Raw genomic sequence first — 21,154 nt, forward strand, 5'->3', positions numbered from 1 at the left:
TTGAGTTATAGATAATAACAGTAGAACACAGTAGAGCCTGTAGACTCTGTGTGTTGAGTTATAGATAATAACAGTAGAACACAGTAGAGCCTGTGTGTTGAGTTATAGATAATAACAGTAGAACACAGTAGAGCCTGTAGACTCTGTGTGTTGAGTTATAGATAATAACACCAGAACACAGTAGAGCCTGTAGACTCTGTGTGTTGAGTTATAGATAATAACAGTAGAACACAGTAGAGCCTGTAGACTCTGTGTGTTGAGTTATAGATAATAACAGTAGAACACAGTAGAGCCTGTAGACTCTGTGTGTTGAGTTATAGATAATAACAGTAGAACACAGTAGAGCCTGTAGACTCTGTGTGTTGAGTTATAGATAATAACAGTAGAACACAGTAGAGCCTGTAGACTCTGTGTGTTGAGTTATAGATAATAACAGTAGAACACAGTAGAGCCTGTAGACTCTGTGTGTTGAGTTATAGATAATAACAGTAGAACACAGTAGAGCCTGTAGACTCTGTGTGTTGAGTTATAGATAATAACAGTAGAACACAGTAGAGCCTGTAGACTCTGTGTGTTGAGTTATAGATAATAACAGTAGAACACGGTAGAGCCTGTAGACTCTGTGTGTTGAGTTATAGATAATAACAGTAGAACACGGTAGAGCCTGTAGACTCTGTGTGTTGAGTTATAGATAATAACAGTAGAACACGGTAGAGCCTGTAGACTCTGTGTGTTGAGTTATAGATAATAACAGTAGAACACAGTAGAGCCTGTAGACTCTGTGTGTTGAGTTATAGATAATAACAGTAGAACACAGTAGAGCCTGTAGACTCTGTGTGTTGAGTTATAGATAATAACAGTAGAACACGGTAGAGCCTGTAGACTCTGTGTGTTGAGTTATAGATAATAACAGTAGAACACGGTAGAGCCTGTAGACTCTGTGTGTTGAGTTATAGATAATAACAGTAGAACACAGTAGAGCCTGTAGACTCTGTGTGTTGAGTTATAGATAATAACAGTAGAACACGGTAGAGCCTGTAGACTCTGTGTGTTGAGTTATAGATAATAACAGTAGAACACAGTAGAGCCTGTAGACTCTGTGTGTTGAGTTATAGATAATAACAGTAGAACACAGTAGAGCCTGTAGACTCTGTGTGTTGAGTTATAGATAATAACAGTAGAACACAGTAGAGCCTGTAGACTCTGTGTGTTGAGTTATAGATAATAACAGTAGAACACGGTAGAGCCTGTAGACTCTGTGTGTTGAGTTATAGATAATAACAGTAGAACACAGTAGAGCCTGTAGACTCTGTGTGTTGAGTTATAGATAATAACAGTAGAACACAGTAGAGCCTGTAGACTCTGTGTGTTGAGTTATAGATAATAACAGTAGAACACAGTAGAGCCTGTAGACTCTGTGTGTTGAGTTATAGATAATAACAGTAGAACACAGTAGAGCCTGTAGACTCTGTGTGTTGAGTTATAGATAATAACAGTAGAACACAGTAGAGCCTGTAGACTCTGTGTGTTGAGTTATAGATAATAACAGTAGAACACAGTATAGCCTGTGTGTTGAGTTATAGATAATAACGCTGTAAGGGATGGTCCAGTTGGTGGGTAGTTGCAAGGGATCATCTAAATTCCAGGTAATTACTTTAAAATCTGGGGTTATCCGCCAAAACATTTGAACAACCAAGGGTTTCTACGACTAAGACTCTTAGTAACATGAGCACATAAATCATGCTGTATGTGTTTATTTCATTCCTGGAATTAGTTTGGGTCATAATTCTAATTCCCGACTAATGCTCTGAGGTTTCTAACGATCCATGTATATTAACTGTTAGTGCAGGGGGTTTACCTATAGCCCAGTGGTTCCCAACCTGGGGTACTAGGTCCCCTGGGGGTACTTGAGAAGACTCATGAGACCATAGGCCTTCTGGTAAAAGGCACATGAGGGGTTACTTCACGGGTTCTCCGGGCAGAGCTAAATTCAGTTGGTGGTACAGTAAGACAAATAGGTTGGGAACCGCTGCTGTAGGTAATACACATCAACACAAAAGAGATAAAACATAGGGCCACTATACTATATAATTTGACCAGAGAGCCTTGGGCCCTGGTCAAGGAAGTACACTAGATAGGGAATAGGGTGCCATTTGTTACACAGGCCCTAGACGTCCTCCCTCTGATGCAGCAGCTCTTCCATTCTCCAGGGATGGGTTCTAAGGTTCCGTCAGGTTTTCATTAGGGAACCGCTCATAGTCTTTGAAGCAGAACTCGAGCCAGAACAATCTCACATTTAATTTCCTGAGTTTTTCCATTTAACAACTCCCACAAAAGTAAGCGCAGTCTCTCTAACGGAGTTTAGAAAATAAAAGCAAGGGGGCATCTAAATTTTTATGTTGTTTTTTTAAATGTTTCTGGACGCAGGCCCATTTCGCTGGCTCGTTGTGGCAGAAGCGTAGGGAGCGTTGGGCAGCGTTCCAAAAGGCCCCCTATTCACTATATAGTGCACTACTTTTGACCAGAGCCCTACGGGAGGGAATGGTCAAAAGGTAGTGCACTATATAGAGAATAGTGGGCCATTTGGAATGCACTCGTGGGTCCCCGCCTTAGCTGGTTGGGTTAGAGAGAGAACTGAGAGACCGGGGATTCCGGTTGGGTAGTTCCTGTCAGTTGCCTCAGTATGTCTACGAGGACATCCAGGCCAGCTGCAACAGGACTTTCCCACCACCTCTCCTCTCCTCTCCTCTCCCCTCCCCTCTCCTCTCCTCTCCTCTCCTCTCCTCTCTCCTCTCCTCTCCTCTCCTCTCCTCTCCTCTCCTCTCCTCTCCTCTCCTCTCCTCTCCTCTCCTCTCCTCTCCTCTCCTCTCCTCTCCTCTCCTCTCCTCTCCTCTCCTCTCCTCTCCTCTCCTCTCCTCTCCTCTCCTCTCCCAGTAGTTACTACACATATATACAAGCCTTCTGACATCACATAGAGCTGTCATACTCAATCTAAAAAAATATATCGCTGTGATCGCAAGATTAGGAGATTTATTGTAATTGTTTGACATGAACGCCATGGGAACGATGCTAGGCCATGATCAGGCTGTGACAACCAGTTTCCTTGTGCAATAAGGCTGAGAGAGGATCTACTGTATCTCCTATCTGGTCAGGAAGTGGCTGTCATACTTACAGCTCCTCAAGGAAGTGAAGGTTGGAGAGGGCACCGGAGGACAACAGGGTCAGGTTGTTCATACTCAGATCACTGGAGAGAGAGAGAGAGAGAGAGAGAGAGAGAGAGAGAGAGAGAGAGAGAGAGAGAGAGAGAGAGAGAGAGAGAGAGAGAGAGAGAGAGAGAGAGAGAGAGAGAGAGAGAGAGAGAGAGAGAGAGAGAGAGAGAGAAAGAAAGAAAGAAAGAAAGGAGAGAGAGAGGAAAAGAGGAAGAAGAGAGATTAACATTACATGTCACAACACTTTTCCAGCTGTTCTGTTTATGTATTGAGAACTGAAACATCATGTGACTAAGCTCAGAAAGTTTAGTCAAACAGTTAAAATGCGACAATATAATATTTTGTTCCCCCCCCCCCTCATAATTTCAGCAAATTTTCCACTGACAGTTATACGTCTTTATTCTGTGGGTGTTGGATTTCGGGAAGAGTGTAAGAATACAGCTGTGCTGTGATGAGGTCAAAAACACACACACACACACACACACACACACACACACACACATCTTCTATACAGCACGCCCGGAGATGACAGCAGTGCAGCATATTACATGTTGTAACCTAGTAGGTTCACATGGTTTAACAATATCTCCAATGTTTCCCTCCCTCCCTCCCTCAGCGCAGCTATCTACTAAATCTCACCCCTTATCTCGGATTTCAACAGAGCCAGGTGGCCTTCTGAGTTCTCCGGAAGCCCCAGAGCAAACATCTGACTGTACAGTCCGATCCCTTGACTTCACACTACATCAAAGGGGGAGCGGCAAGGGAGTGGCGAAGGGGGGAAACAGTCAACACAACACCTTAATGAGATACATGAACATCAAACACTAGGATGGAGGTGAACTCATTCCCTTGGCATGGCAGGAGGGTGGGGACTGGTGAGGGTCAACACTGACTGGCCTGACTTGGGGAGCACTGGGAAGATCAGTGGACCTGGGATAGAGTGGGACCTGGCTTAGAGTGCAGAACCAGGACAGTACCCTATTCACTACATAGTGCACTAGGGCCCATAGGACTCTGGTCAAACACAGTGCACTATAAAAAGGGACTAGGGTGCCATTTGGAACACAATAGAGTAGAGCAGGGCAGTAAAGCAGCGTAGACAGTGAAGTGACACCAACAGGGGTCTTAACATAAAGGGATGTCAGAGCTGTAAAGCAGCTCTCGGAACAACGTGGCTGTGTGTCTGTGTGTCTGTGTCTGTGTGTCTGTGTGTGTGTGTGTGCGTGCGTGCGTGCGTGCGTGTGCGTGTGTTAACCGCCGTAAGCCTAGCTGCAGCCCCCACGGCCGTGGGAACTAGACAGACTATAAACCATCGTCTTTGGGACTTCTAAGAGTCGTAGGGGCTGCGACCCAAATGGCACCCTATTACCTATGTAGTGCACTACTTTGACTAGAGCAAATGAGACCAGGTCTAAAGTAGTGCACTATATAGGAAATAGGGTGCCATTTGGGACACAGAATACGTTTTCCCAGCCTTCAGATAGGAGTTGGTCAGAGTGAGGGGTGGATAGGACAGTACATCATGGGCCTTCAGCCACACCAATGAAAACAAATCAAAGAAATCAAAAAGAAAAGGCTAAAAAAAATTGCCTCCCAAAGTGACAAATGCCTTGACTAAACAATCATTAAAATAACAGCGTCTTTAATACCAAGGGGAGGCACACATATGCTTCTGAGCTCCTCTGGTCACTAAGCAAACACAACTGGGCTTGCTATTTACACAGAGTTAACAACAACAGCCACCATGTCAGGAATAAACACACAATTACCTGTCCACAACTAAATATGTTACACAGTCACATGGTGTAATTCTCTTTCTATCAGCAACAGTTGCTTTTGTCATTCATCTAATTATCTAGATAGTCTATGAGAAGATGAAGTGGGTCTGAAACTCCTCTGGGAGCAGGCCAGCTTCATCTAATTATCTAGATAGTCTATGAGAAGATGAAGTGGGTCTGAAACTCCTCTGGGAGCAGGCCAGCTTCATCTAATTATCTAGATGGTCTATGAGAAGATGAAGTGGGTCTGAAACTCCTCTGGGAGCAGGCCAGCTTCATCTAATTATCTAGATAGTCTATGAGAAGATGAAGTGGGTCTGAAACTCCTCTGGGAGCAGGCCAGCTTCATTTAATTATCTAGATAGTCTATGAGAAGATGAAGTGGGTCTGAAACTCCTCTGGGAGCAGGCCAGCTTCATCTAATTATCTAGATAGTCTATGAGAAGATGAAGTGGGTCTGAAACTCCTCTGGGAGCAGGCCAGCTTCATCTAATTATCTAGATAGTCTATGAGAAGATGAAGTGGGTCTGAAACTCCTCTGGGAGCAGGCCAGCTTCATCTAATTATCTAGATAGTCTATGAGAAGATGAAGTGGGTCTGAAACTCCTCTGGGAGCAGGCCAGCTTCATCTAATTATCTAGATAGTCTATGAGAAGATGAAGTGGGTCTGAAACTCCTCTGGGAGCAGGCCAGCTTCATCTAATTATCTAGATAGTCTATGAGAAGATGAAGTGGGTCTGAAACTCCTCTGGGAGCAGGCCAGCTTCATCTAATTATCTAGATAGTCTATGAGAAGATGAAGTAGGTCTGAAACTCCTCTGGGAGCAGGCCAGGCCCACAGCACAGTCTGATTTACAGCTTCCCTGCTTGTTTTAGTTGGAAGGTTGTCAGGTCTGTTCTATTACAGTAGGCAGACAGACATGTGGGCACAGGTACTCAAATCATCTAAACGTGTGTATGAATAGAGTGAAATGGCATGTCTTCAAACTACTTTTTCGTTTAGCGTACAAGTCACAGCCAACTTACTCTCTCATCACTACACGTGAGGTGTTGTTATTTTGACAACATATCAACAGATGGTAACTAAATGATACTTTTTCAGGATTTTTTATTTGGATCCCCAATAGCTGTTGAAGAAGCAGCAGCTATTCTTCCTGGGGTCTACACAAAACATAGAACATGACAAAATACAGAACACAGATGGAGATAGGCCTTCTTTATGAAATATGAACCCAGCCTGGGGACAGTACATTAATTACATTTTGTTACGTTACAGCCTTATTCTAAAATGAATTAAATTGCCCCCCCCCCCCATCAATCTACACACAATACCCCATAATGACAAAGCAAAAACAGTTTTTTTGAAATTTGTGCAAATGTATAAAACCCCCCCACAAATATCACATTAACATAAGTATTCAGACCCTTTATTCAGTACTTTGTTGAAGCACCTTTGGCAGCGATTACGGCCTCGAGTGTTCTTGGGTATGATGCTACAAGCTTGGTACACCTGTATTTGGGGAGTTTCTCCCATTCTTCTCTGCAGATCCTCTCAAGCTCTGTCAGGTTGGATGGGGAGCGTCGCTGCACAGCTATTTTCTCTCCAGAGATGTTCGATCTGGTTCAAGTCTGGGCTCTGGCTGGGCCACTCAATGACATTCAGAGACTTGTCCTGAAGCCACTCCTGCGTTGTCTTGGCTGTGCATAGGCTCGTTGTCCTATTGGAAGGTGAACCTTCGCCCCAGTCTGAGGACCTGAGCACTCTGGAGCATGTTTTCATCAAGGATCTCTCTGTACTTTGCTCCGTTCATCTTTCCCTCGATCCTGACAAGTCTCCCAGTCCCTGCCGCTGAATAACATCCCCACAGCATGATGCTGCCACCACCATGCTTCACCGTAGGGATGGTGCCAGGTTTCCTCCAGACCTGATGCTTGGCATTCAGGCCAAAGAGTTCAATCTTGGTTTCATCAGACCAGAGAATCTTGTTTCTCATGGTCTGAGAGTCCTTTAGGTGCCTTTTGGCAAACTCCAAGCGGACTGTCATGTGCCTTTTACTGAGGAGTGGCTTGCTCTGACACGCACTGTCAACTGTGGGACCTTATAGAGACAGGTGTGTGCCTTTCTAAATCATGTCCAATCAATTGAATTTACCGCAGGTGTACTCCAATCAAGTTGTAGAAACATCTCAAGGGTGATCAATGGAAACAGGATGCACCTGAGCTCAATTTCTAGTCTCATAGCAAAGGGTCTGAATACATATGTAAATAAGGAATTTCTGTTTTTTATTTTTAATATATTTGCAAAAATGTCTAAAAACCTGTTTTCGCTTTGTCATTATGGGGTATTGTGTGTAGATTGATGAGGGGAATACATTATTTAATACCTTTTAGAATAAGTCTGTAATGTAACAAAATGTGGAAAAAGTCAAGGGGTCTGAATACTTTCTGAATGTGCTGTATGTATGTATGTATGTATGTGTACATGCTTGTGCATGTGTCGGTGCCTGTTTGCGAGTGTGCGCTTGTGTGTGTGTGAGTACATGCTTGTGTGTGCCTGTTTACAAGTCTGTTATTGCGCATTTGTGTGTGTGTGTGTAGAGCAGGGGGTGTTAGTGAGGAGACAGAAGGGGGCAGAGGGAGGGGCCACAGCTCCTCAGTGTCTTTCCCAAGGGTCTAAAGTATCAGGCTGATTATCTCTGAGGAGGAGCGTTACAGACTGATTCTCTCTGAGGAGGAGAATTACAGACTGATTCTCTCTGAGGAGGAGAGTTACAGACTGATTCTCTCTGAGGAGGAGAGTTACAGACTGATTCTCTCTGAGGAGGAGAGTTACAGACTGATTCTCTCTGAGGAGGAGAGTTACAGACTGATTCTCTCTGAGGAGGAGCGTTACAGACTGATTCTCTCTGAGGAGGAGAATTACAGACTGATTCTCTCTGAGGAGGAGAGTTACAGACTGATTCTCTCTGAGGAGGAGAATTACAGACTGATTCTCTCTGAGGAGGAGAGTTACAGACTGATTCTCTCTGAGGAGGAGAGTTACAGACTGATTCTCTCTGAGGAGGAGAGTTACAGACTGATTCTCTCTGAGGAGGAGAGTTACAGACTGATTCTCTCTGAGGAGAATTACAGACTGATTCTCTCTGAGGAGGAGAGTTACATACTGATTCTCTCTGAGGAGGAGAATTACAGACTGATTCTCTCTGAGGAGGAGAGTTACAGACTGATTCTCTCTGAGGAGAGTTACAGACTGATTCTATCTGAGGAGAATTACAGACTGATTCTCTCTGAGGAGGAGAGTTACAGACAGATTCTCTCTGAGGAGAGTTACAGACTGATTCTCTCTGAGGAGAATTACAGACTGATTCTCTCTGAGGAGAGTTACAGACTGATTCTCTCTGAGGAGGAGAGTTACAGACAGATTCTCTCTGAGGAGAGTTACAGACTGATTCTCTCTGAGGAGAATTACAGACTGATTCTCTCTGAGGAGGAGAATTACAGACTGATTCTCTCTGAGGAGGAGAGTTACAGACTGATTCTCTCTGAGGAGGAGAGTTACAGACTGATTCTCTCTGAGGAGGAGAGTTACAGACTGATTCTCTCTGAGGAGGAGAATTACAGGGCAGCTGAAACACATAGGGAACTCTCTCTCTCTCTCTCTCTCTCTCTCTCTCTCTCTCTCTCTCTCTCCCTCTTCTCTCTGAACACAGAGAGAGCGGCCCAGCAAAACAAAGGCTGGCTTGTAGCCAAGTTACTCACTGGTCTGGGTGAAGTTGTGCGATATCTATCAATATTGTCTAGCTCCTTTTTGGCTCCAGTGAGTACCCCTCACCAATAGATGGAGTCACCATGTCTGCAATGTGCACAATGGACAAGTGGAGAGGGGAAACAGATAGGCCTTCATTAGTTTGACGTAGTCGCTGCAATTAAGAGCATAATGTATCAGTTTGACTGCAAAGGGTTTCGTAAGCCAGTTGGGGCAGATTGAGCCAAGCACGGGCAGGTAGACGTACACAGAGCCGAAGTAGAAGCTGCAGATTGGCTGAAAGCCGTGAAAGATGAAAAACCGTAGTGTGTCACAAACATCATCCAGATATTCATTACATGACATAAATCACACAATTGTTTTCTTTCCACCAATGGTGTTGCGATCATAACAGATATCACTGAATACTCCTCGGATTAACGGATGGCAAGGGGATTGATCGGCTGCCAAAACAAAACTGCTTGGTATTTCGTTACATGGGGCTCCAAAACCCGGCTCCACTCAAGACAATAAAAACAGCAAGCGTGGATGCATCAGGTTTCTGTGGGTCATAACAGCAGAAGAGGTCTGCACCTGCTGAGCCCGGCCTACACGGCCCGACCGCCTCCCTATTGTAACATCTGGCACTTAACCCCCTTGATAAACTCTCCACACCCCCACCGTACCCCAACCCCCTTTAGCAGGGTTAGGGGTACAGTCAGGGGTTGGGGGTAAAGGGGTATGGACACCCTGGTTGCGTCTCAAATGGCACCCTATTCCCTATCTAGTGCACTACATTTAACCAGGGCCAATAGTGTACCCATAGAGCCTCTGGTCAAAAGTAGTGCACTACAGTATATGGGGAATAGGGTGCAATTTGGGACGTTGACCTCATATGAGTTCCCGGTGCCCCTTACACTACAAGGTACGGGGGGGGGGGGTCGGCGTTGGGCCGAGTGGTGTGGAGGTAAATCACTGGTGGCCCAGCTCTGGCTCTGGTTCCGGTAAAGGGGGTGATGGCCCGGGCTTCAGCCTAGCGCACGATCAGTGTAGCGTTACGGGGCTCAGTAACACACACAGAGAGAAACACACACACACACACACAGAAACACACAGAAACACACACACGCTCATATACACACACACACACACACACACAGAAACACACACACACAGAAGCACACACACACACACACACACACACACACACACACACAGAAACACACACACGCTCATATACACACACACACACACACACACAGAAACACACACACACACACACACAGAAACACACACACACACAGAAACAAACACACGCTCATATACACACACACACACACACACACACACACACACACAGACAGAAACACACACACACACACAGAAACACACACACACACACACACACACACACACACACAGAAACACACACACACAGAAACACACACACGCTCATATACAGAAACACACACACACACAGAAACACACACACAGAAACACACACACACACACAGAAACACACACTCATATACACACACACACACACAGAAACACACACACACACACAGAAACACACACACACACACACACACACAGAAACACACACACACACAGAAACAAACACACGCTCATATACACACACACACACACACACACACACACACACACACAGAAACACACACACACACACAGAAACACACACACACACACACACACACAGAAACACACACACACAGAAACACACACACGCTCATATACAGAAACACACACACACACAGAAACACACACACAGAAACACACACACGCTCATATACAGAAACACACACACACATCAACCTACACTGCCAGCACACAGTAGTCCATGGTGTGTCTCTGGAGTGCTAACATGAAGCAGGCAATGCAGCCAGACTCCAACATAATGTAGGACGCTTTATTAGCGTCACACAGTAACTAGCTTAACATACATAGTCAATTACCATTCATAGGTTGAAGGATTTACGAGGTGACACAACGTTCCTTTACAACGGTTACCCTGACGAGAACACAGACCTGTATGGTCTGACTCAGGCCGTCCATGACCAGGCCTGCGCCTTACGCCATGTCTTCTCACAAAGTAGCAAATACCATTACCACAGAGAAGCTGATTCCCATGTTAACAGAGTCATACATCAATACTTAGTATATCTCAGTATAAATAGAATCTGAACATGTAAACAAACAAAGCTGGCAGTCAGATTGACTTTCAGGTTTGATAGATGGACTGTTAGTGGGACACTGGGTCTGTGTTTTAATAGATGGACTGTTAGTGGGACACTGGGTCTGTGTTTTAATAGATGGACTGTTAGTGGGACACTGGGTCTGTGTTTTAATAGATGGACTGTTAGTGGGACACTGGGTCCTGTGTTTTAATAGATGGACTGTTAGTGGGACACTGGGTCTGTGTTTTAATAGATGGACTGTTAGTGGGACACTGGGTCTGTGTTTTAATAGATGGACTGTTAGTGGGACACTGGGTCTGTGTTTTAATAGATGGACTGTTAGTGGGACACTGGGTCTGTGTTTTAATAGATGGACTGTTAGTGGGACACTGGGTCTGTGTTTTAATAGATGGACTGTTAGTGGGACACTGGGTCCTGTGTTTTAATAGATGGACTGTTAGTGGGACACTGGGTCTGTGTTTTAATAGATGGACTGTTAGTGGGACACTGGGTCTGTGTTTTAATAGATGGACTGTTAGTGGGACACTGGGTCTGTGTTTTAATAGATGGACTGTTAGTGGGACACTGGGTCTGTGTTTTAATAGATGGACTGTTAGTGGGACACTGGGTCTGTGTTTTAATAGATGGACTGTTAGTGGGACACTGGGTCTGTGTTTTAATAGATGGACTGTTAGTGGGACACTGGGTCTGTGTTTTAATAGATGGACTGTTAGTGGGACACTGGGTCTGTGTTTTAATAGATGGACTGTTAGTGGGACACTGGGTCTGTGTTTTAATAGATGGACTGTTAGTGGGACACTGGGTCTGTGTTTGTGTGTATACGTTCGCACTCATTTCTTGTTTGGGGTAGTAAAAGGTAATCACCCCTGACTTTGTCCATGTCTGAGGGTGAAGGAGGTTGTAGTTGTCCCCAACTGCTCTAGACAAACCTTGAACCGCTTCCCAACACATAAACATCCTGTGTGTTTAATGACTTTCCACTCTACTCCTACTCCTGGCTGTATCAATCAATGTCGAGGAACATGTCAAGACACAGATTGCATCCCAAACGGCACCCCTATTCCCTATTTAGTGCACTACTTTTGCCCAGGACCCAGAGGGCTCTGGTTAAAAGTAGTGCACTATATAGGGAAGAGGGTGCCATTTGGGAATCAGCAACATATTTTACTGCCAGTCCAGTCCTGAGGCAGTCGCCCGGCTGGTAGGTCTCTCGCATACACAATATTTCCATTCTAGCTGGTTCCATTCTGAAGGCCTGTCTATCACAGGGGTTTCACACAGAACAAGCCAATTCACTGCAGTGCCAATTACAACGGCCACCTTTGGGCCAAGTTTATTTTTCCACCTGCGGAGGTCGCGGTTCAGACGTCTTGGAGAGTTGTTTTAAGATTAATTAAATTATTTCACTGGCACCGACGCTTGGAGTTGCTAAGCGCCGGTTCTCTTTCAACAAAGATAAAGGGTTTCCAGTGGAGTGGAGCGGATCTCACATCAGATCTCAACAACACACTGCAGTATTTCACCCTAGATAAATATGAAAAAGGTTGGGAAGATGCATTAGATGTTGGGTTTTAGCATTTCAAACTCATTTCACACGCCGCTAGGCCAGTGGTGTGTCATTTCATAGCGCACCAATACTAGGTCAGGGAGTTTGAAACATTCACAGTGTTTAGTAAAAGCTGAAGAGGAAAACACTTGTATCCCAAATGGGCCCTGGTCAAAGATTGTGCACTACATAGGGAATAGGGTGCCATTTGGGAGGTTTCCTTCTGCTTCAGTGTGAATCGTTTCCACTGATCCCATGTCCTCTTGCTCTTTAATCACCTCTATCAGCACTTAGCCCTATGGTGAGAGATCCATCACCCCCTCCCCACCGTGCCTGAAGAGCCCTATGGTGAGAGATCCATCACCCCCTCCCCACCGTGCCTGAAGAGCCCTATGGTGAGAGATCCATCAACCCCTCCCCACCGTGCCTGAAGAGCCCTATGGTGAGAGATCCATCACCCCCTCCCCATCGTGCCTGAAGAGCCCTATGGTGAGAGATCCATCACCCCCTCCCCATCGTGCCTGAAGAGCCCTATGGTGAGAGATCCATCACCCCCTCCCCACTGTGCCTGAAGAGCCCTATGGTGAGAGATACATCACCCCCTCCCCCACACCACCGTGCCTGAAGAGCCCTATGATGAGAGATACATCACCCCCTCCCCCAAACCACCATGCCTGAAGAGCCCTATGGTGAGAGATCCATCACCCCCTCCCCCACACCACCGTGCCTGAAGAGACCTATGGTGAGAGATCTATCACCCCCACCCCCACACCACTGTGCCTGAAGTGCCCTATGATGAGATATCCATCACCCCCTCCCCACCGTGCCTGAAGAGCCCTAGGATGAGATATCCATCACTCCCTCCCCCACACCACCATGCCTGAAGAGCCCTTTGGTGAGTGATCCATCAGCACCCAGCCTGAGGCGAAACAGTGACAAGCCGAGTACAAACAGAGTATCACTATATGAATGGAGATGAATGGGCCTGGAAGAGTCATTAGCAGGGAGAAGCACACTCTCATTCATTTACAGCTAGGTCAGGACAGCTAAGCTATCTAACAGACCTCAGGTAATGTGTGAGTTTGTGTGTGTGTGTGTGTGTGTGTGTGTGTGTGTGTGTGTGTGTGTGTGTGTGTGTGTGTGTGTGTGTGTGTGTGTGTGCGCGTGCGTGCGTGCGTACGTGCGTGTCTAACAGACCGGACGGAACAGAGAGCAGCTCTCTAAGATCTATGAAGAGAAGCCAGAGCTCAACCAACTCCAGAATAACTAGAAATGATCACCTTGGAGTGAAAGAAGGCCAGGTCAAGTCAGAGCTTATAATTTATGCAGATAAGAGTAGGAGAGCATTTTAGGACAGTGGAGAATATGTGTGCCAAATGGCACCCTATTCCCTATTCTAAGTAGTGCACTACTGTATATAAGGTATAGGCCAATAGGGCTCTGGTCAAAAGTAGTGCACTGTAGGTAAAGCAGGGCCCTATGGGCTCTGGTCAAAAGTAGTGCACTGTAGGTAAACCAGGGCCCTATGGGCTCTGGTCAAAAGTAGTGCACTGTAGGTAAACCAGGGCCCTATGGGCTCTGGTCAAAAGTAGTGCACTGTAGGTAAACCAGGGCCCTATGGGCTCTGGTCAAAAGTAGTGCACTATAGGTAAAGCAGGGCCCTATGGGCTCTGGTCAAAAGTAGTGCACTGTAGGTAAACCAGGGCCCTATGGGCTCTGGTCAAAAGTAGTGCACTATAGGTAAAGCAGGGCCCTATGGGCTCTGGTCAAAAGTAGTGCACTGTAGGTAAACCAGGGCCCTATGGGCTCTGGTCAAAAGTAGTGCACTATAGGTAAAGCAGGGCCCTATGGGCTCTGGTCAAAAGTAGTGCACTGTAGGTAAAGCAGGGCCCTATGGGCTCTGGTCTAAAGTAGTGCACTGTAGGTAAACCAGGGCCCTATGGGCTCTGGTCAAAAGTAGTGCACTATAGGTAAAGCAGGGCCCTATGGGCTCTGGTCAAAAGTAGTGCACTGTAGGTAAAGCAGGGCCCTATGGGCTCTGGTCTAAAGTAGTGCACTGTAGGTAAAGCAGGGCCCTATGGGCTCTGGTCAAAAGTAGTGCACTATATTGGGATTACAGTGCCATTTAGGACTCACCCTGTGTGTGTTTCTGTTTGTTTACGCAAGTTGCAATCCAGCGCTATGGAAACCAACTGAGCCGTCAAAAATCAAAGACAGCGAACCTCCATATCCCGTTTACACTTGTGCATTCTCCATCAGAGGCTATTTTGGTCTGCTTTGGGGAAAACAAGGGGAGCGACTGTGTGGAAGCATGCGGGTTGTACTGGATTCCCGGGATAGTTCTCTCCCCCTTTAAGGCAGACTACAGAGGGATCAGAGGAGCGGGTTGTACTGGATTCCCGGGATGGTTCTCTCCCCCTTTAAGGCAGACTACAGAGGGATCAGAGGAGCGGGTTGTACTGGATCCCCGGGATAGTTCTCTCCCCCTTTAAGGCAGACTACAGAGGGATCAGAGGAGGACCTGGCCTCCCATTTATCAAATCAAATCAAATTTTATTGGTCATATACACATGTTTAGCAGATGTTATTGCGGGTGTAGCGAAATGCTTGTGTTTCTAGCTCCAACAGTGCAGTAATATCTAACAATTTCACAACATATACCCAATACACACAAATCTAAGTAAAGCAATGGAATTAAGAATATATACATATATGGACGAGCAATGTCAGAGCGGCATACATTAAGATACAGTAGAATAGTATAGAATACAGTATATACATATGAGACGAGTAATGCAGATATGTAAACATTATTAAAGTGACTAGCAGTCCATTTGTTAAAGTGGCCAGTGATTTCTAATCTATGTATATAGGCAGCAGCCTCTAATGTGCTAGTGAAGGCTATTTAACAGTCTGATGGCCTTGAGATAGAAGCTGTTTTTCAGTCTCTCGTTCCCAGCTTTGATGCACCTGTACTGACCTCGCCATCTGGATGATAGCGGGGTGAACAGGCAGTGGCTCGGTTGGTTGTTGTCCTTGATTAGCTTTTTGGCCTTCCTGTGACGTCGGGTGCTGTAGGTGTCCTGGAGGGCTGGTAGTTTGTCCCCGGTGATGCGTTGGGCAGACCGCATCACCCTCTGGAGAGCCCTGCGGTTGCGGGCGGTGCAGTTGCCGTACCAGGCGGTGATACAGCCCGACAGGATGCTCTCAATTGTGCATCTGTAAATGGGCAGTCAAGCGTTGAATAGTCCTTAGCACAGGTACTTTATGCCTATAGGAAGGGAGGAGCAAAATGGAGTCGTGGTCAGATTTGCCGAAAGGAGGGCGGGGGAGGGCCTTGTAGGCATCCCGGAAGTTGGAGTAGCAGTGGTTGAGTGTTTTATCAGCGCGAGTACTACAGTCAATGTGTTGATAGAACTTCGGCAGCCTTTTCCTCAAATTTGCTTTGTTAAAATCACCAGCTACAATAAATGCAGCTTCAGGATATGTGGTTTTCAGTTTGCATTAAGTACAGTGAAGTTCTTTGAGGGTCGTCGTGGTATCGGCTTGAGGGGGGGATATACACGGCTGTGACTATAACCAAATAAATGTATCTTGGGAGATAACACGGTCGGCATTTGATTGTGAGGTATTCTAGGTCGGGTGAACAAAAGGACTTGAGTTCCTGTATGTTATCACAATTACACCATGAGTCGTTAATCATAAAACATACACCTCTGCCCTTCTGCTTCCCGGAGAGATATTTATTCCTGTCTGCGCGATGAACTGAGAACCCAACTGGCTGGACCGACTCAGACAGTACATCCCGAGAGAGCCATGTTTCCGTGAAACAGTGTATGTTACAATCCCTGATGTCTCTCTGGAAGGAAACCCTTGCCCTGAGCTCGTCAACTTTATTATCCAGAGACTGAACATTAGCGAGTGATATACTCGGAAGCGGTGGGTGGTGTGCACGCCTCCTAAGTCGGACTAGAAGACCACTCCGAGTACCTCTCCTCCGGAGGCGTTGTTTTGGGTCGGCCTCTGGAATCAGTTCAATTGCCCTGGGGGGTGTGAACAAAGGATCCGCTTCGGGAAAGTCGTATTCCTGGTCGTAATGCCGGTAGTGCCAAAGAGCCTTGGCGTGACCCTGGACAACATCCTGTCGTTCTCCGCTAACATCAAGGCGGTGACCCGATCCTGTAGGTTCATGCTCTACAACATTCGCAGAGTACGACCCTGCCTTACGCAGGAAGCGGCACAGGTCCTAATCCAGGCACTTGTCATCTCCCGTCTGGATTACTGCAACTCGCTGTTGGCTGGGCTCCCTGCCTGTGCCATTAAACCCCTACAACTCATCCAGAACGCCGCAGCCCGTCTGGTGTTCAACCTTCCCAAGTTCTCTCACGTCACCCCGCTCCTCCGCACACTCCACTGGCTTCCAGTTGAAGCTCACATCTGCTACAAGACCATGGTGCTTGCCTACGGAGCTGTGAGGGGAACCGCACAGTTCCCGCTCAGCCCAGTCAAAACTGTTCGCTGCCCTGGCACCCCAATGGTGGAACAAGCTCCTCACGACGCCAGGACAGCGGAGTCACTCACCACCTTCTGGAGACACTTGAAACCCCACCTCTTTAAGGAATACCTGGGATAGGATAAAGTAATCCTTCTATCCCCCCTTACCCCACCCCAAAAAACATAAACCATAAAAAACAAACAAACAAAAAAATATTTACAACAATAAAAAATAAAAAAATAAAAATAAAAAAAAATCTAACAATAAAAAAAATTGTAAAGTGGTTGTCCCACTGGCTATCATAAGGTGAATGCACCAATTTGTAAGTCGCTCTGGATAAGAGCGTCTGCTAAATGACGAAAATGTAATGTAAATGTGAGTTACCGCCGCTCTGATATCCAATAGTTCTTCCCGGCTGTATGCAGAATACAGACGACTTGGTCTCCCCTTTAAGGCAGACTACAGAAGGATCAGAGGAGGACCTGGCCTCTCCTTTAAGACAGAATACAGAGGACCTGGCCTCCCCTTTAAGACCGACTACACAGGGATCAGAGGAGGACCTGGCCTCCCCTTTAAGGCAGACTACAGAGGGATAAGTGGGAGGACCTGGCCTTCCAAGAAGTCGCTGAGAAAAGCCACCACGAAAGAAGTGGGCTGTGGAATCCATCCCAAATGGCACCCTATTTTCTTTGCAGTGAACTACTTTTGGCCAGGGCCCAGGAAGTGCGAACAACCATGGTTAAAAGTAGTGCACTACATAGGGAATAGGGTGCCATTTGGTGCGCAGACTGTGTGACATCAGGATGTGCGAGTGAACTATGCGAGTTCGGCAGAACATGAAAGCACTCTTTGGCCTCGGTCCACAACGCTTCTGTGTCTTTATGAGAGCTTCTTTAGACGCTAAACAGTCTTGTGTGAGGGAGAGAGCTTCTTTAGATGTTAAACAGTCTTGTGTATTGGTGCCTAAGAGAGTGATAAAAAATCTAACCCTTACACCCCTGCAGAATAAAGACATCAAGGCTCCTTGAAACAGGCTCCCCAGGAGTAGATTTAAGGCACCGTCCAGTGGGATAAGCCCCAGGGCTTTGTACCCCGCACTATGAAAAATACCCTCCGCTTCTCAGGACAGCTGCTTCGCCAGGGGTTGTTTCATGCACATTCAGACTCCCCAGGTATTCAGCCATGACACTGTCACATTCAGCCTCCCCAGGCCTTCAGCCCTGACATCGTCACATTCAGCCTCCCCAGGCCTTCAGCCCTGACATCGTCACATTCGGCCTCCCCAGGCCTTCAGCCCTGACATCGTCACATTCAGCCTCCCCAGGCCTTCAGCCCTGACATCGTCACATTCAGCCTCCCCAGGCCTTCAGCCCTGACCCAGTCACATTCGGCCTCCCCAGGCCTTCAGCCCTGACCCCGTCACATTCAGCCTCCCCAGGCCTTCAGCCCTGACATCGTCACATTCAGCCTCCAAGGGCCTTCAGCCCTGACATCGTCACATTAAGCCTCCCCAGGCCTTCAGCCCTGACCCAGTCACATTCGGCCTCCCCAGGCCTTCAGCCCTGACCCCGTCACATTAAGCCTCCCCAGGCCTTCAGCCCTGACCCCGTCACATTCGGCTTCCCCAGGCCATCAGCCCTGACCCCGTCACATTCAGCCTCCCCAGGCCATCAGCCCCGACCCAGTCACATTCAGCCTCCCCAGGGCTTCAGCCCTGACATCGTCACATTCAGCCTCCAAGGGCCTTCAGCCCTGACATCGTCACATTAAGCCTCCCCAGGCCTTCAGCCCTGACCCAGTCACATTCGGCCTCCCAGGCCTTCAGCCCTGACCCCGTCACATTAAGCCTCCCCAGGCCTTCAGCCCGGACCCAGTCACATTCGGCCTCCCCAGGCCTTCAGCCCTGACCCCGTCACATTCAGCCTTCCCAGGCCTTCAGCTCCGACCCAGTCACATTCGGCCTCCCCAGGCCTTCAGCCCTGACCCAGTCACATTCGGCCTCCCCAGGCCTTCAGCCCTGACCCAGTCACATTCAGCCTCCCCAGGCCTTCAGCCCTGACCCCGTCACATTCGGCCTCCCCAGGCCTTCAGCCCTGACCCCGTCACATTCAGCCTCCCCAGGCCATCAGCCCTGACCCCGTCACATTCGGCCTCCCCAGACCTTCAGCCCTGACCCAGTCACATTCGGCCTCCCCAGGCCTTCAGCCCTGACCCAGTCACATTCAGCCTCCCCAGGCCTTCAGCCCTGACCCCGTCACATTCGGCCTCCCCAGGCCATCAGCCCTGACCCCGTCACATTCGGCCTCCCCAGACCTTCAGCCCTGACCCCGTCCTCTCCTGCCCCAAAGAGAAGAGCCCCAGGGGGATAAAGCTACTCTCATGGACCCCGATTCCCATCCTCTCTAGCGAAACAGATAGCTCTGTGCCCACGGTCGAGTGGTAACGCCCCCGGTTTCATTCACATATACTGCTCCCTACCGGAGACCTGGGTTCAAACCCCATGTCCACCCGTCCTACTGTACTCCCACTTTCCTATCTCCCCCCTCTGTTTCCAGCTGTCTTAATAAAATGTACAATGTAAAAATAACAACAATTCATCCTGTAGCACAGAGATCTGTTAGTATTGACACATCCTGTAGCACACAGCCGGCTAACAGAGATCTGTTAGTATTGACACATCCTGTAGCACACAGCCAGCTAACAGAGATCTGTTAGTATTGACACATCCTGTAGCACACAGCCAGCTAACAGAGATCTGTTAGTATTGACACATCCTGTAGCCCACAGCCAGCTAACAGAGATCTGTTAGTATTGACACATCCTGTAGCACACAGCCAGCTAACAGAGATCTGTTAGTATTGACGCATCCTGTAGCACACAGCCAGCTAACAGAGATCTGTTAGTATTGACACATCCTGTAGCACACAGCCAGCTAACAGAGATCTGTTAGTATTGACACATCCTGTAGCACACAGCCGGCTAACAGAGATCTGTTAGTATTGACACATCCTGTAGCACACAGCCGGCTAACAGAGATCTGTTAGTATTGACACATCCTGTAGCACACAGCCAGCTAACAGAGATCTGTTAGTATTGACACATCCTGTAGCACACAGCCAGCTAACAGAGATCTGTTAGTATTGACGCATCCTGTAGCACACAGCCAGCTGTACAGACCAGTGAAGAGACAGACCGGTTGTTGATCCTCTTCTAGTTAGGCTAGGTGGTTAGTGCTTCTTCATGATACTGCAGTATATGGCCTGACCCCCTAAACCTAAACCTCTCTTTGGTTAACCATTTCTTACTGAAATCTAACTAACGGTGTTTGTTTCAGGAAAGGATAACAGACACCAGAATACAGGTAGAACATGTATTCCACACAATATGAGCCCAGCCCAAGGCCAAAAACATCAAACCACTAGAACAATCCATACCAGCACAGAATGGTTTATCAAATAAAAGGTGCAGTTACTGATCAGGTGTTAATGAACAACACCGGTGTTCTGCTCCGATAGCTGCAGGAAGCCCAGCGGTGGCAGAGCGTCGTCTGTGAAGTCTACTGCTATGTTGACATAGGTGGGTGGGAACGGCGGCACTGGGAGCCGCTCGGCATTTCATAACACTGATAACATTGTGTTGTTCCTTTAACCCGCAACCAAACCAACCACCAGCCATTCAGCCAGCCAGTTAGTCAGTCAGCCAGCCAGCCAGCCAGTCAGTCAGCCAGCCAGTCAGCCAGTCAGCCAGTCAACCAGCCAGTCAGCCAGCCAGCCAGCCAGCCAGCCAGTCAGCCAGCCAGCCAGCCAGCCAGCCAGCCAGCCAGCCAGCCAGTCAGCCAGTCTGCCAGTCCGCCATCAGCCAGTCACCCAGTCAGCCAGCCAGTCAGTCAGCCAGGGTAATTATCCTGAACTGATTTTCTCTTGTGGATAATTACCATCTTTATTCTTCACAGGCAGGCACCTTTTTATGTGTCTGTTTTCGTCTGCCTTTGTTAGGAAGGACCAGGAAGCCTAAGGTGATTAAGAGTATATTTTACGACGATAACCCTCCTTGGCTGCCAAGTCTCTGGGGACGACGTAACTTACTAAATATCTGCCGCTGCTTTTGTACCTACAGCTTTACAGGAGAGTGAATGAATAGCAAAACAAGTTGATGATGGTGC

General features: G+C 47.4%; 1 protein-coding gene across 1 annotated transcript in view; it reads right to left on the reverse strand.

Annotated features, from left to right (window-relative positions):
* LOC311119058 (leucine-rich repeat-containing G-protein coupled receptor 5-like) overlaps positions 1–21,154 on the reverse strand; it is a gene marked incomplete at its 3' end in the record, with an annotated part of 76,030 nt that overhangs the window by 32,491 nt on the left and 22,385 nt on the right. The window contains exon 2 of the mRNA XM_084193810.1: positions 3,173–3,244. Within this exon, the coding sequence (XP_084049936.1) occupies positions 3,173–3,234 (62 nt within the window). The remainder of the gene's footprint in view (positions 1–3,172; positions 3,245–21,154) is intronic.

This window comes from Coregonus lavaretus (assembly GCF_964263955.1).
Source record: "Coregonus lavaretus genome assembly, contig: HAP1_SCAFFOLD_829, whole genome shotgun sequence".
NCBI lineage: Eukaryota > Metazoa > Chordata > Actinopteri > Salmoniformes > Salmonidae > Coregonus > Coregonus lavaretus.